Source organism: Perca fluviatilis, chromosome 4 (assembly GCF_010015445.1).
Source record: "Perca fluviatilis chromosome 4, GENO_Pfluv_1.0, whole genome shotgun sequence".
NCBI classification, from domain to species: domain Eukaryota; kingdom Metazoa; phylum Chordata; class Actinopteri; order Perciformes; family Percidae; genus Perca; species Perca fluviatilis.
This window is the reverse complement of record NC_053115.1, coordinates 17,998,975-18,013,072: the sequence shown is the minus strand read 5'-3', so window position 1 is coordinate 18,013,072 and position 14,098 is coordinate 17,998,975. Positions and strand designations below refer to the sequence as shown.

The 14,098-nt window shown below is 39.5% G+C and overlaps 2 protein-coding genes across 3 annotated transcripts; both read right to left on the bottom strand.

Moving 5' to 3' along the window:
* Nucleotides 1-584: 584 nt before the first annotated feature.
* On the bottom strand, nt 585-5,617 carry LOC120556657 (protein disulfide isomerase Creld1). Of its 2 annotated transcripts, none has more exons than XM_039796297.1 (6): nt 5,281-5,617; nt 4,193-4,402; nt 4,017-4,100; nt 2,160-2,255; nt 1,896-2,036; nt 585-1,818 (listed from the first exon to the last, which is right to left on the bottom strand). In XM_039796297.1, exons 2-6 carry the CDS (start codon nt 4,389-4,391, stop codon nt 1,598-1,600), a joined length of 741 nt encoding a protein of 246 aa, XP_039652231.1. In that variant the 5' UTR covers nt 4,392-4,402; nt 5,281-5,617; the 3' UTR covers nt 585-1,597. The 2 variants fall into 2 exon arrangements, with proteins under 2 accessions (XP_039652231.1, XP_039652230.1); XM_039796296.1 differs by having other exon boundaries at nt 4,193-4,364.
* Nucleotides 5,618-5,694: 77 nt separating this feature from the next.
* On the bottom strand, nt 5,695-13,141 carry LOC120557500 (interleukin-17 receptor C-like). The gene is made up of 15 exons (XM_039797895.1): nt 12,996-13,141; nt 12,496-12,835; nt 11,942-12,182; nt 10,992-11,095; nt 10,660-10,774; nt 10,537-10,578; nt 10,320-10,435; nt 9,407-9,463; nt 9,144-9,207; nt 8,833-9,056; nt 8,366-8,419; nt 8,222-8,273; nt 8,013-8,120; nt 7,618-7,656; nt 5,695-7,515 (listed from the first exon to the last, which is right to left on the bottom strand). Exons 2-15 carry the CDS (start codon nt 12,592-12,594, stop codon nt 6,857-6,859), a joined length of 1,974 nt encoding a protein of 657 aa, XP_039653829.1. The 5' UTR covers nt 12,595-12,835; nt 12,996-13,141; the 3' UTR covers nt 5,695-6,856.
* Nucleotides 13,142-14,098: the final 957 nt, after the last annotated feature.

The window sequence follows — 14,098 nt, the reverse complement described above, 5'->3', positions numbered from 1 at the left end:
CATTCCAAAGAAACAGAGAGAAATCAATGAACATAAAACATTGAAGCTTTCCAATGTCCTGTGCTGTGTAGAACATTCTCTCTAGAGACAGAGTTACTGATTTCCAATCTGTATAGAAAACATGAAGCATTCTTTCACGGCCCAGACCCAATCATGAATAACATAACATGAATCCTAAATCAACCAAAACTAAAACTAAACATAAATGCACGCCCAACATTAACAGAACATTATAAAAACACACTTCAACTAGGACAGAAACTGTTCTGTACATATTTTTTCCCCCATGAGCCTTTGCATCGCTTCAGCCAAGAACAATTCAAATGACCTCACCCCTCCCATACAGAATCTTAAGATCCTTAGTTATCTCTGCTTAATAAGATATATATAATAACACACTGCATACTGAAGCTGATCATTACAGACAACTAATGTGATTTAGTAATAATTTTGTTTTTTAACAAAACATGAAAGAATAAGTATGTAAGTAAGATTTTCTTTTTTATTATATATATATTTATTGAAGCTGCACTTTCACTTGTCTCTTTGTAGTTTTGCTTATTTAAAGCTAATATACTTGCACTTACTACTTGTTGTCTGGAGTTTGCACCTTCAGGGTTGAAAGCACTTAATTGGAAGTCGCTTTGGATAAAAGCGTCAGCTAAATGACATGTAATGTAATAATGTAAAGTAGTGACCACTAAACTACTGTAAATCTGGGTTTACAGTGTGAACGTGGAGGAAAGGGTCATTAGAAATATTACTATATAGTATAATGTACATGTTACAAATGCAGTGCCATTATTACAGTATAAGAAGTAAATCTAATACAGTACATGGTTTCTGCAAACAAATTCAAGCAAGCTGTAAATTCTTGAAGCTACAATTGACACCATTGTTGGTGGCTACAAATGCCAGAACAAGGTATCAATAAAAAGCACTTTCCAGCTCATTACAGAAAAGTGGTACAGCTGGACAGTCGTTTAAAAGTCTTCAAATGCATCTTGCGGTCCTCATCAGTTACTGGAGTTTGTGACGATAACAATGCAAACACCATCCACTGATGAAGACAGTAAAATACAGTTGAAAGGCTCCAGACAAAGCTGGTAAGTGGACCTTGAATTAAACTTTGTCATACTACTATTTACAAGGTCAAGAATAAACTTCCACACTCATGTTGCCCATCTCTGTGATATTACAGGATGATATCTAAAAACTGTGTAGTGATGAAGAATCATGATCAATCCTAGCCGGTGAAAATTAAAAAGATATTTCCCATAGTCAGTCAGACAACACAGAAAGAAGATGCAGGGACAGAAGAAGCTGTCACCTGATTTGTCACTTCTTCTGTGTATCTGCATCTAAAACCTGAATTTCATTAAAAGGCTTCAAATGTGGAAGAAGGGATGTTCTTTTGAGATTTACTCTCTGTACACTGAACTTGGTTTTATATTATTTTCATGGTGGTTCAGTGGTTGTTAAAATGTTGCCATAAATGATCTTCCAGATAGAAAAGTGTGACATTGTCCATCTGGACAGGGATTGTTTCAGGCCTTGCTGAGCAGTGGCACATGCAATGTTAAAGTCTTTTTGAGCTTTAACGTCCCTTTAAGAAGCTGTCTAACAAACGGTCTCCCTTGTCAGAAAGCCAGTACCCTGCCATGGCTGCCACTGCTCCCATGAATACAGATGTGTAAACTAAATCCCCCTTAGCAGCCAGCGTGGCCAGAGCGCAAAGCACCACCCCGAAGATCATCTGCTGCAGCACCTCCACCTCGTCGTCCTGAATATCCTCAAACAGACCTTTTTCCCGAACACCTGCAAAGGGAGATAAACATGTGAGAGGTTGCAGTGTTGTTAGGTGTTCACATGATTTTGTGTATGATGAGACTCACCAGGCTGCTGCTTCTTCACACAGACTCCGTCCCTATGGACGAATCCTTCAGCACAGTCACAGCGGAAGGAGCCTTCTGTGTTGGTACAAATCTCATCCAGACCATGACAGGCAAGTACCCTGTCACTACATTCATCTATATCTAAGAAAAACAAAGATATCATCTCATCAGAGACTTGTAGATCAATGCAGCTCCCAAGGAGCACATCATGTATGCATGCTGATGAAATAATACTTAAAACATATTCTCTTTTTAAGCAATTACCCAAACACTTGGACCCTGTCAGTGTGTACCCAGAGGCACATTTCCGGCAGCGTGCTGGTCCGCTACCCATACAGCCCACACAGGCCGAGTCACAGTCTGAGGAAAGAGTGACCATTTAATTTCTTTATTTACAAAACAATGTATATGAGTGAAAGGTGCCTTAGCGTTATTTAATATTTAGGCTCTCCAGTGCAGCTATTGAAAGGGAACAAGTATACGACTGTAGTTACTGACAGTGGTCATCAGGGGACACAATGGAGTACTTGTTGGACTTTACTGTGTTATGCTTGACATTTTGTAGATATGTGTAATTTAATGTCTCCTGTTTCATAACGTGAAATAGACTATTGCAAAAACTGACTGGCTTACCTTGAGAGCATTTGTATGAACGCTAAAAGATGCTTCATCTACTGTTACAAGAGTTTATGCAGTGATGCTTGAGCTGTATACAATACAGTGTATGGATGATTAATATGATCTATAATGGGTGTAATTTTATGAAGAAAGTAAGTCTCTGCTATGTAGCTAGCGCACACACACACACACACACACACACACACACACACACACACACACACACACACACACACATATCATGCACTGTACATACATGGACACACCCATCTTGTTATCATATAAATATTAGAAAAACAAAACATTGTGAGGAATATTGGAAATGTTGTGCGGGGAAAATAGGGCATAGATAATTGATTAAATGTGTGTCAAGACCAAACTAGAGTTATCACCTTGCGGTTGTATGCCACTGCCAACCAATCAAGTTGCAGTTTACATCCATGTCCACCAAATGTATCCCCTTCTTTTCCTGAGTTATGGTGTTGAATATGGCCAGAAAAGTGTTTTTGCAGAATCTAATCAGTTCATCATTGAGTCCAAGTGGATGTTTGTGCCAAATTTGAAGAAATTCCCTCCAGGCGTCCCTGAGATATCATGTTTACGAGAATGAGATGGCGGACAACCCAAAAACATAATAATAATAAAAATACGAAAAAATTAAATATTCTAGTTTAAGCTTTTTGCTTTTTTTACATGCTGATTGGCGATTAAAAAAAAAGAAAGACATAAAGCTTTGTGTTTTCAGTTTACATTCCATTATAATTATCTAACTAACAATATCATTTATTTATTATATATTTTTATTTTGTCTGATAACATTTTACCATCTTTTTTTTCAGTTTTGGGGCTCTGTTCGCCTGGATTAGTGCTGAAACAATTAGTCAGTCAGTGAGAAGTTCAATAGAAAGGAAGAAAAGACAACAATTTAAAAAACGGATTAAAGAATTGTTCAAGCCATTTATCAGTCAAATATGTCAATCTTTCACTGGTTCCAGCTTCCCAAAGGTGATGATTTGCTGCTTCTCTCTCTTTTATATCACTTTAAATTGAATATCTTTATATTTTGGACTGCTGGTAGAGCAAAACAACTTAAGGACACGTCTGACAATAATGACTACGTTTACAAGCTGTCAATTTTCGGGTTATGGTCGGGTTAAGGTCACTATTCGGGTTTCTGAAACATTCGGAATAACCCGTTTACATGCGTGAGCAGAGAGAGTTACTCCTGTATACATGGAATTTGTAATCAATTGGCAATATCCCGACGTAAACGGCGACGCACGGTTAGCGTCTGGACGTAGCCTACGGACAACCTTAAGACGCAATAACTTTTCGGTCACCTTCTTATAAATCTCACTATTTTGAGATATTTTGGGTTATTGCTAATATTCCGGTTTTGAACGGGTTATTGGCTGCATGTAAACGTAGTCATTGTAATTTAATTTCTTCTTCTTTAGAAAAAGCCTTCATGTTGTATTTTTACTCCAATTCTAAACCACTGACCTCTGCACTCAAAGGAACCATCTGTATTGAAGCAGTAGCTGTTTGTAGGACAGATACCCAGCTCCGTGCCACACTCATCAACGTCTAAAACAGATCGAAACATAAATACATTTAGAACACTAGTGTGCATGATTTATGCCATACAGGTATGTGATGATAGGCTCTGTATACAGTACCTACACAGGTGTTATTATGGAGTGTCCATCCTGCTCTGCATTCCTCACACTGGTCATTATCTGGGCCTGAACACTTGCCGCAGGTATCTGGACAGCTGTGCACCTGAACAGCCAACAGACAACAAAGCCAGGCAGCCTGCAGCGGGTTCCTGTGAAGCATCCTTACTCCCATCTGTCCCATCAGGTCCACAAGAGACATAGATTTCTCTCCTAAATATCACACCCAGGTTTGTTTAATGATAATAATAATAATAATAATAATAACAATACATTTAATTTGTAATGTACTTTATATTTAAGCAAATCTCAAAGTCCTACATGATGGTCCAAAAAAATATAAAAACACATGGAGAGCATGAAAAGAAAAGGAAGTAAATAAAAGGCAAAAGGACACAAGTTCACTCAAAAGCTCTCCTAAAAAGGTGGGTTTTAAGGCCACGTTTAAAAGCATCCACAGTCTGTGGGGTCCTCAGGTGGTCAGGGAGAGCATTCCACAGTCTGGGAGCAGCTGAGCAGAAAGCCCGATCTCCCATTGTACAAAGCTTTGTCCTGGGAGGTTTCAAAAAATATGCTGAGGCAGATCGGAGGGTACGTGTTGAGGTCTGTGGGGTAAGGAGTTCCTTGAGGTAGAGGGGGGCTTCATTAGGAGGGAGACCTTGTCTCCCTCCTAATGACCTAATGATGACCTAATGATCTAATGATGCTTGCAAGTTAAGAACAGATGGCTGACAGAATAAAGTAGGCTATATGAGGGATTAAAATAAAAAAAGCTCCACTTGAAAAAAAAGAAAAGAAGCTCCACCAGGTACAAAAAAGGAGTTGGGGAGTCTGTTTGTAGCACTAGTGGTGGAAAGTAACTACGTACATTTACTCTCTTACTTTACTTTTGTATTTTAATTGTACTGTATGCAACTTTATACTTCTGCTTCACTACATGCAAGAGACATTACATTGTACTTTCTACTCCACTATAACCTGACAGCTATAATTTATTACTACGTAACATACTTATGTACTTTTACAAATAACGCACCAATCATTTAAGTGGACCTGAATACTCTAGCCTTAAGTTAAGGGTTTTACTGTACCTCTTCTATGTGTGTCGAGTATGAACTCTGTCCTCCTAAGTAAAGTTTAAATGCTGCGAATACAGCCGAGACGCACTTGTCACACTTCAACACTCCTTTGTGTTTGATTACAGAAAATAAACCAAACATCCCGAGCGGGCGGAGCATGCAACACTCTCAAAGCACCGCCCCTCCGGGATGTAATGGAATATTTTAACAAGTACTTCTGTGTGTCCTTAAAAGGACACTAGATTGCACCAATAAGATCCACCGCCCTTCACTCAGAGATGGCCAATCACTATCCGAAATCCGCCATGCACTAAAATAAGCACATTTATTTATAGACAAGTGTTGACAGACTTACAGTACATATATATATATATATATATATATATATATATATATATATATATATATATATATATAATTAGTCTGTAAGATTTTAAACATTTGTTAAACATTTGAAAGCTTAAAAGATAAGTCTGGTCATATTCTATATTTTTCTTACACTCAAATTCCATGTGAAGACAATGACAAACAATGATTTAATCCTGAAAAAAGTAGTCTGTGTAGCCAAAGCCTTATATAACTTATTCCTCTGTGCCATAGACCACCGTTATTGTCCAAAAACCACCAAAACCACTTTTGACATTGTTGCACTTTGTGACATTTTCCTTCATAACAATGAACATTTGAGCCAGTCCCACAAACTCCTCCTGCTGCCAAGCTGTTCACTAACACATCAAATCTGCAGCTGAAAATAGTCCATAACAAATTACTCCTATTTGAATAACGTTTTCTAAAAACTGCAGTGTCCAGCCATTTGTTAAGAAATTACTTAATAATAATATAATAATAATAACTTGGATTTATATAGCACCTTTCAAGGTCGCTTAACAAATAGGGGGGGAGAGGGGTTAGGGGTCAAAGGACTTAATGAAAATAAATGTTTTGAGGTGCTTTTTGAACATGGGCAGGGATGGGGCAGAGCGGACGTGGAGTGATAGACTGTTCCAGAGTGTGGGAGCCTTGGCAGAGAAAGCCCTGTCCTCAAAGGTCCGCAACCTGGTGCTTGGGGGAACCAGCAGGTCCTTGTCAGAGGACCGCAGGGAACGTGACTGAGTGTAGGGGTGGAGCAGATCTATGAGGTATTGTGGTGAGAGTCCATGGAGAGATTTGTAGGTGAGCAGGAGGATCTTGTAGGTGATGCGTGACTTGACTGGCAACCAGTGGAGCTGTTGGAGGATGAGAATGTAATGCTGCCAGGGCTTGGTGTGGGTTAGAACCCTGGCAGCAGAGTTCTGGGCATACTGGAGTCTGCTAAGGGCCTTGGTGGGCAGTCCAGACAGGACATCTTAAGTAAAAATAAACAGGTTTGGGTTCTGGCAACTCCAGACAGAGAAGTGTAGTCGAAAAAAGTAGTGAGGAATGGACGTATTGTTGTGGTCATTTCATGGCATTTCTTGACTATAACAACAATATAGATCATTGCCAGCCAGCCTTTAGTGACCTATGTTTATCTCATACAGAATTTGGATGAACATGTCTTTCATATTCACAGAGCAGCAATAATATGCAAAAATAATTTATGGGAACTTCAAAGGCGTTGCTCCAAGTTTTTCTCAGGGCCAACATATTTACAGTGTGATGCCTTCTGCTGGTCTTGTCCCTTTTTAGTCTTTGCACTCCATTTCCACCTTGTCCGTGTCCTTCTACCTGATTGCCTCCCTGTCCTTCCCATAGTGAGCTCAGACAACAAAGCCTGGATCTGAGAGGGAAGCTGGAACAGGGGCAGCCCTTGAAAAAGCTCCGGTAGTCTCCTGTCTATGCTTCGATGGGAGTCAAATTTCACCAGAAGAAAACGTTCTCCAGGTCTGCCCAGCTGCTTGTCTGCTTGAATGAGGAATAGGGAGGCCGTGAACACATCAGAGTAAGGGGAACATATCTGAGGGAGACCCTTGTCTCCCTTCATCTTGATAACCTCTTTGTTCCCATGGGTCCATTCCTCTGCTCTCTCCAAGGCTTTGCGGGTCAAGACGAGCACAACTCGGCCGCCCAGGCTTTTCAGCTGCAGCAGCTGGGAGTGCAGCCATGGCAGAGGCCCCATAGTGCACTGCTCCTTCCTGCTCCACTGATCCACAGACACACTGAAGCCCTGGTTAAAGAGCTGGGAGCCAAGCTGACATACTGACTCCGAAACACCATCATCCTCATCTGGGGGGCTCAGCAACACCACCATATGACCCTTTCTGCAAACTTTAGAGAGGAAAAACATGGGAGGGGGGTCAGAGAGTTGTTCAATCATGACTTGATGATTCTTTTTTATTACAAGTAGTAGCAGTAAAAGAAAATACTCACTCTTTACAAATCCGCCATGATGCCAGCTCCAAGCCCATTCTATAAAATTTAGAAAATGAAAAGTAAATATACCAGAGGGCTGAGCAGAAATACACTACAGGGATATGTATCATTTCAGTGCACAAATAATTGATTCCTTAAACTGTATGTGGGTAAAATATATGCACACTTTATGAACAATTCCCAGATCTAGTAAACATTCGTTCTGTGAGGCAAATGAAAGTGCCTGAGGAAAAACAGTTAAAGTTGGACAATGCATTTAATCATGGGTTGGTTACAAATTCAAGACCAGAGAAATTAGACACTGCTTTGTCTTCTTTGTGTATGGTATGTATGTCCTGGTATTCTTACATATTTAAGAGACTTAATGCAAAAAGAAAAAAAAGAAAACTCACTCTTGACAAAGTCATGAAGGAGATAAAATATGAGCACAGCCAAGCAAACCAGCAGCATTACACCAACAACCAGAAGAATCCAGCGCGACCTGTTGTCTGCAAGTAGGCCTAGTACAAAACAAAACCCTGTTCATAAAAAGTTCAAGGAACAGGTGCTGTTTATATGCAAAATAGTCCAGTTTGTGTTAAGGATCAAATTTCAGACTCACTGTTTTTTAAACAAAATGGACCCAGCTCATGTCCCATTCCCTTTACTTCCACCTGCACAAATGGATAAACATAAATGAGTTATTGAACATCACTAACTAAGTAAATATACTGTATGACTCACAGGACGGTTGCGAATACTTTACCATCACACATGTTGAGAGCTGAACGTGGATGTCTTCAAACACCCTTATTGTCTCCTGAAGAGGACACAATTATACATCTTGGGTCAGTCATTAACAACTCATGCTGTGTAGCCAGGCATTCCCCAAAATTTCCAATGATACCAAATATGTCAGTTGAAAATTGGGTAAATGTGTATAACATTTTGCACAAGACATCTTGAATATTATAGTTCACTCAGTGTAAACATTATACAGCTGCAATCAAAAGTTGAGATAAGCTGATACAGAATATATATGTATATATATGTATGTGTGTGTGTCTGTGTGTGTATGTGTGTGTGTGTGTGTGTGTGTGTGTGGGGGGGGCGCTGTCAAAGCAGATAGGATTTTTTTAAAAGTGTGGAAAAAAAAGTATTTTTGAAGTTCACAAAAACAAACATGGCAGGCATAAAACAAGGGATACAACCCTCATTATTAAAGTTTCTTACCCAGTGCCCCTTGCTGTTTTGTCTCCATGTGCCATTTTTCAGCTGTTGTCTAAAGCCCTTCATTTCTCTGCAGCAGCTGCTGTTCTCTTTCTGGCAGGGCCACACTTCACCCCCCAGCCTGCAGGGGGCAGACAGGTTCCATGACAGCATTGTGTGGTAGTTGTTCATTTGTCCCTGGCTTACAAACACTGACACATTCTGCCATACGCTCCTTTGGAGAGAATCTAAAATAGACAAACAGGAAACATCAGCCGACCAATGGTAAACTACCCACTATTCACCATGTGGACTAGAGGAAAGTGACATCTCACCTGTGTTATTAATGAAGGGGCAGCTTTGAGTGCGCATAGACCTCTGATCATCCTCATCCCATACCTAAAAACACACACAAACACACACACACACACACACACACACACACACACACACACACACACACACACACACACACACACACACACACACACACACACACACACACACACACACACACACACACCAGTCATAAAGTTCTGTGTAGACAACACTGTTGGTGTGGTAGCCATAAGTAATCATGATGTTTAAATGATGGTACCTGAAGACACATGCAGGGGGTCACAGAATGCAGAGGGATGGTCGTCCTATTCCATATCTATAAAGTAACATTTAACACATCATGGCTTTAATGAGAGTGAGAAGCCAGTGGTGGAGAGTGACTATAGGAACATTTACTCAAGTACTGTTGGTAACCTGTACTTTACTCAACTTCCATTTTATGTTACTTCATACTACTACTGAATTTCAGATAGAGAAGTTTCAAGCTGACACGCAGTGGTGGATTTTTGTTGCCAAATCAATTAAAGGCCTTTTATTTTTTGTAACCAACCTTGAGTGCCTGAATATGGCTTTTATGACTTTTTTGGTCATAACTCCTTCTCTTTACTGATTCACTGGTTCTATTTCATGCTTTTTTCTGTTGTATATGATAATAAAATTAATATATTTGGGGTTTGGACTGCTGATTGGACAAAACAAACAAATAGAATATGCCAAGTTGGGCTTTCGGAAATTGTGATTTACATTTTCCACAAATGTTTGACATTTCTATTAACAAAAGGATTAATTGATAAACTAATTAGCAGATTGATCAATAATGACAATACTAATTGTCTAATACATATTGTTGCAGGATACTTCTCTGCAAACATTTAAAATACAAAACGTGATCAGCTTCTAAAATATGATGCATTGCTGTACTAAATACATGAGTAATGATAATGCAGTCGTTTTTTTTATAAACATCTAAAGGCCCATTCTGAGCTTATACGCTATATATGCTTTGAACTTTCACTTAAGTGTTATTTTGAACGCATTACTCTTTTTTACATTGTTGTGCTATGCGAATACTTTCTTTACCTCTGCAAAAACAAACAAACAAAAAGAAGCAAAAAACACAAATGAATAACTGTGACTGCCCCCAAAATTAGGCACTTATATCCAACACTGACCTGACATATACCATTCTTTTCATACTGGACACACACAGAGGGGAGGCTTTTATTCCTGCCAAACTGCAGCTCCACCCAATTCATTTTTTGGTCAATTACACAGCTAAGACTGGGCACTGAAAGAAAGGAAAGAAGAAAATGGTTAATTTCCCCAAATACAGAAACTAAACAAGTAAAACCAACACATATTACACGTATTATGTAGGGGATTCCTCACCATGACACTCTTCTACACGTTCCTTCCACTCCTGGGAGCAAACTGAAGACAGATAATATGTGTCACTGGCAGCCAGTTATGAGTTCAACAGGTGCTTTGTAGTTAGAAGACCAAACGTCATACCTTCATCTAGAGAAGGGGCAACAACTTCTCGTGATGGCATTGGTGGTGTAGAAGAATAAACAAACACATGGCTGCTGAAGGAAACCCCAGCTGGCTTAGTAATCTTCACGGAAATCTATAGAAGTCACATACACACAAACACACACACACACACACGCACACACACACACACACACACACACACACACACACACACACACACACACACACACACACACACACACACACACACAAACACACAGTTTATAAGACAAGATGCCCAGAAGTGTGCATATAGTACATCCCTATTGACAGTACAGATTTTATATTCCAGTACAGGGAGTCTACAGTACCTTTGCCTGGTTTTGCAGAGTAAGAGCTGTATGATTAACCGTAAACTCCACCTTCTTGCACATGGGCAGGGTAGGTAGTGCATAGTAACACACTGTCACAGACGCTGTTGCAACAGAAACAAGGTGGGGCTCAGAATTCATTGAAACACACCTGTAGAACACTCAAAACTCACATCCAACACCCACGCTACACCAGTGTTTGGTCATGTTTCAACCCATTAACTATGAACTGAGTATACATAACATATTGAAGGCCTACATATATTTTTTCTCAAAAATGACAGAGTTTTACTGTGACTTATTTACTCCACTAGATTCAAGTTGATTACAGTAAACATTTTAGCCAAGTTGATCAATCAACGATGAAAATAAAGCTAAAAATTAAATTTCTCTGTGGTGTTAAAGTTACATTATTATAGTGTTTTCAAGGAAATGTTCACAGCAGAAATACATCAACCATTTACACAAATACAACAAACTACTGTTAATTTCACGATAACCTTGTCACAACCTCCATGTTTGCTCATGTATTATTCCAGTAATGAATTCCCAACATCCTACAACACGCTCCTCAGCAGCTGACTGTTAAATCTCGGACCTGCTCAAAATAGTTTCCACTCCATGTGACGGTAATGTAAATTTGACAGAACATTAATAAAAAGAATGTGTTCACTGTGATGGGTTGCCTATTACAATATAAGCGGCCTTGGTGGTAGAACATTATTTTAAAGCTTGGTATATTAACCCCCAGTTATATTAACCTTCATTAACCCCAGTGTGGGATTAAAAAAGTCTATCTTATCTTATCTTATCTTATCTTAACGTGGTATACTTTGGGAGACAATGACATAGAGGCTCATTAATGGATTTAAGCGTACAAAACAACCGGTATGGTCATTTAATGACAAGTGATAATGTGACAGTAGACTACATGTAGCCTTAGTTTTTACCGTTTGAATTCCTCTCCGTCTCCCCGCTATAATCCTCTTCCTCATATCCAGAGTGGCCTTCATCCTCAATGACTTTATCCAGATGGATGTTTATCTCTATGTCTATCACCAGACATATTGTACACGGCGCGCTGTCTCTGCAGCAGAGCTCGATAGATGGAGTCAGGTTTTGAACATTCACAGCATTGTTGTCCTCTACTACAAGAATATTCACCTTGTTCATGGTGCAATCAGAGAGACCCTAAAAAGAGACAGAATTTGACACGTTTAATGTGTGGCATCACATTTGTACTGAATTTTATCTGGATGGTAAATATTTGCTGTTCAGAGGGCTATATTATGTACATACACCAGCCCTATGTTGTGACAAGCTGGCAGATGGTCATACCCCTGCGTTTAATTAAATGTTTGGGTATAAAACACTTTATCAGTAAAAAGGGAAATTTAAATGTCAGAGCAGGCTACAGTAGTAAAAGGAAATTAAAAGTGTAATCTGTCAATAAAAACTATATGTACACTACTACAGCACAGGAAATGTATTGTAGGTCCAGTACCTGTGAGCAAATGACTTCATCTCCAGAAATCTCCAAACCACAGACTGTCATGCATAGAGGCAGTAAAATGCACCAAATGGACTGTCCAGGAAGTAACATTTTGCCAGGGGACACACCGAAAGATTTAAGTCCTACAGCATTATTCTCCAAATAGCTTTCTGCAGGAGCGACATGACAGTCTTGTTAAACAAGCCCAGCGTCTTTGTCCTCATCATGACTTAAGGCTGGAAAATCAAGTTGATGATATCCTGGCTGAAACTGCACACTGGCATGGGAGGCAGTGAATCGAGACAAACTGTTTGAGAATAGCTGGTTGATGGGTTTGGCCTTTGGTTGTGGCCTAGGGAAGAAGAGACATACATGAATGCAGACAGGTATATGCAGTAGCAACAATAACAACCCATGTTTTCTTTTAATATAGTAAAACAGCTAACAGTGCCAGGCTATAAGGTGACATCAGAAATTATATAAAATTATACTAGTAGCCTCATCTTACTTACTGTGTTTAGTAATCCACTGTAAGTATAGTTCCACTCCTCAGACCAGGAGTACACCTTGTCAGAGTTGCCTAGAAGTGTTTGAGTCATGTGAAAATTGAACCATACAGCGCGTCACCGTCCTGTCTCAGGAGTAGTCCCTCCCTCTCTCCCTCTCTCTCCCCCTCTATCTCTCTCTCTCCCTCTCTCCCCCTCTATCTCTCTCTCCCTCTCTATCTCTCTCTCTTTCTCTCTCTTTCTCCCTCTCTCCCTCCCTCTCTCTCTCACACTCTCTCACTCTCTCTGTTTCTGTTTGTCTATCTCTGATTTAGTCCCAGCAGAGTCCCTAACCAGGTCAAAATGCACATAACTTCCTGCTCTGAATTCTTCATTACAGTGTAACCACCACGATTTACTGTAGATGGGTCCAAGTCTAACTTTTTTCCTTTTCTTATGAAGACAACACTTCCACTTTGATCACTAGTTTAAAGCAGCTTTTTACACAGAGCTGCATTTTAAACGGAGTTAACACTACATTGTCAGTTTGTTGGCAACAATTTGTTACATGTTCTTTGTCTTCATATGTGGATTTGGCAAAGATCCATTTTTTTTTCTTTTGCAGTTCTCAGTAAACTGTGCCTTGATAAACAAGTTTACCACCTACGCTCATAAAAATCCACATACTGTACCTTTGAACTGCAGTTCACTGGGAGAGGACAATCCCATGCAACACAATGGCACACAGCTCCACAGCAGCTCAACTGGTTAGACCACATAATGTTGAACTAGTGTAAATACAAAACCCTTGTTGGCTTATTACTCTTAGGAAATGTGTTCAAACCAGAGTAAAAACAACAACCACCTATTGTGTACTTTGTAAATAAATATGGGAGTTACTTTGTTACAGCAAAGGTGGACAGTATATTTACTTTAGCTGGGTGAGGCACTGCCACTGAACATTTCCATTTTATAAAGATTCATAAATGTACATGACAACATTTAACTGATCACTGTAGTTAGTAGTTTACAGAAAAAAATATGACTCATGATAGTGTTTGATCATGAGTTATGGTATTCTTTATGGTGGTTTTAATTACATGATATACCCTTTTAATCTTATATGACTG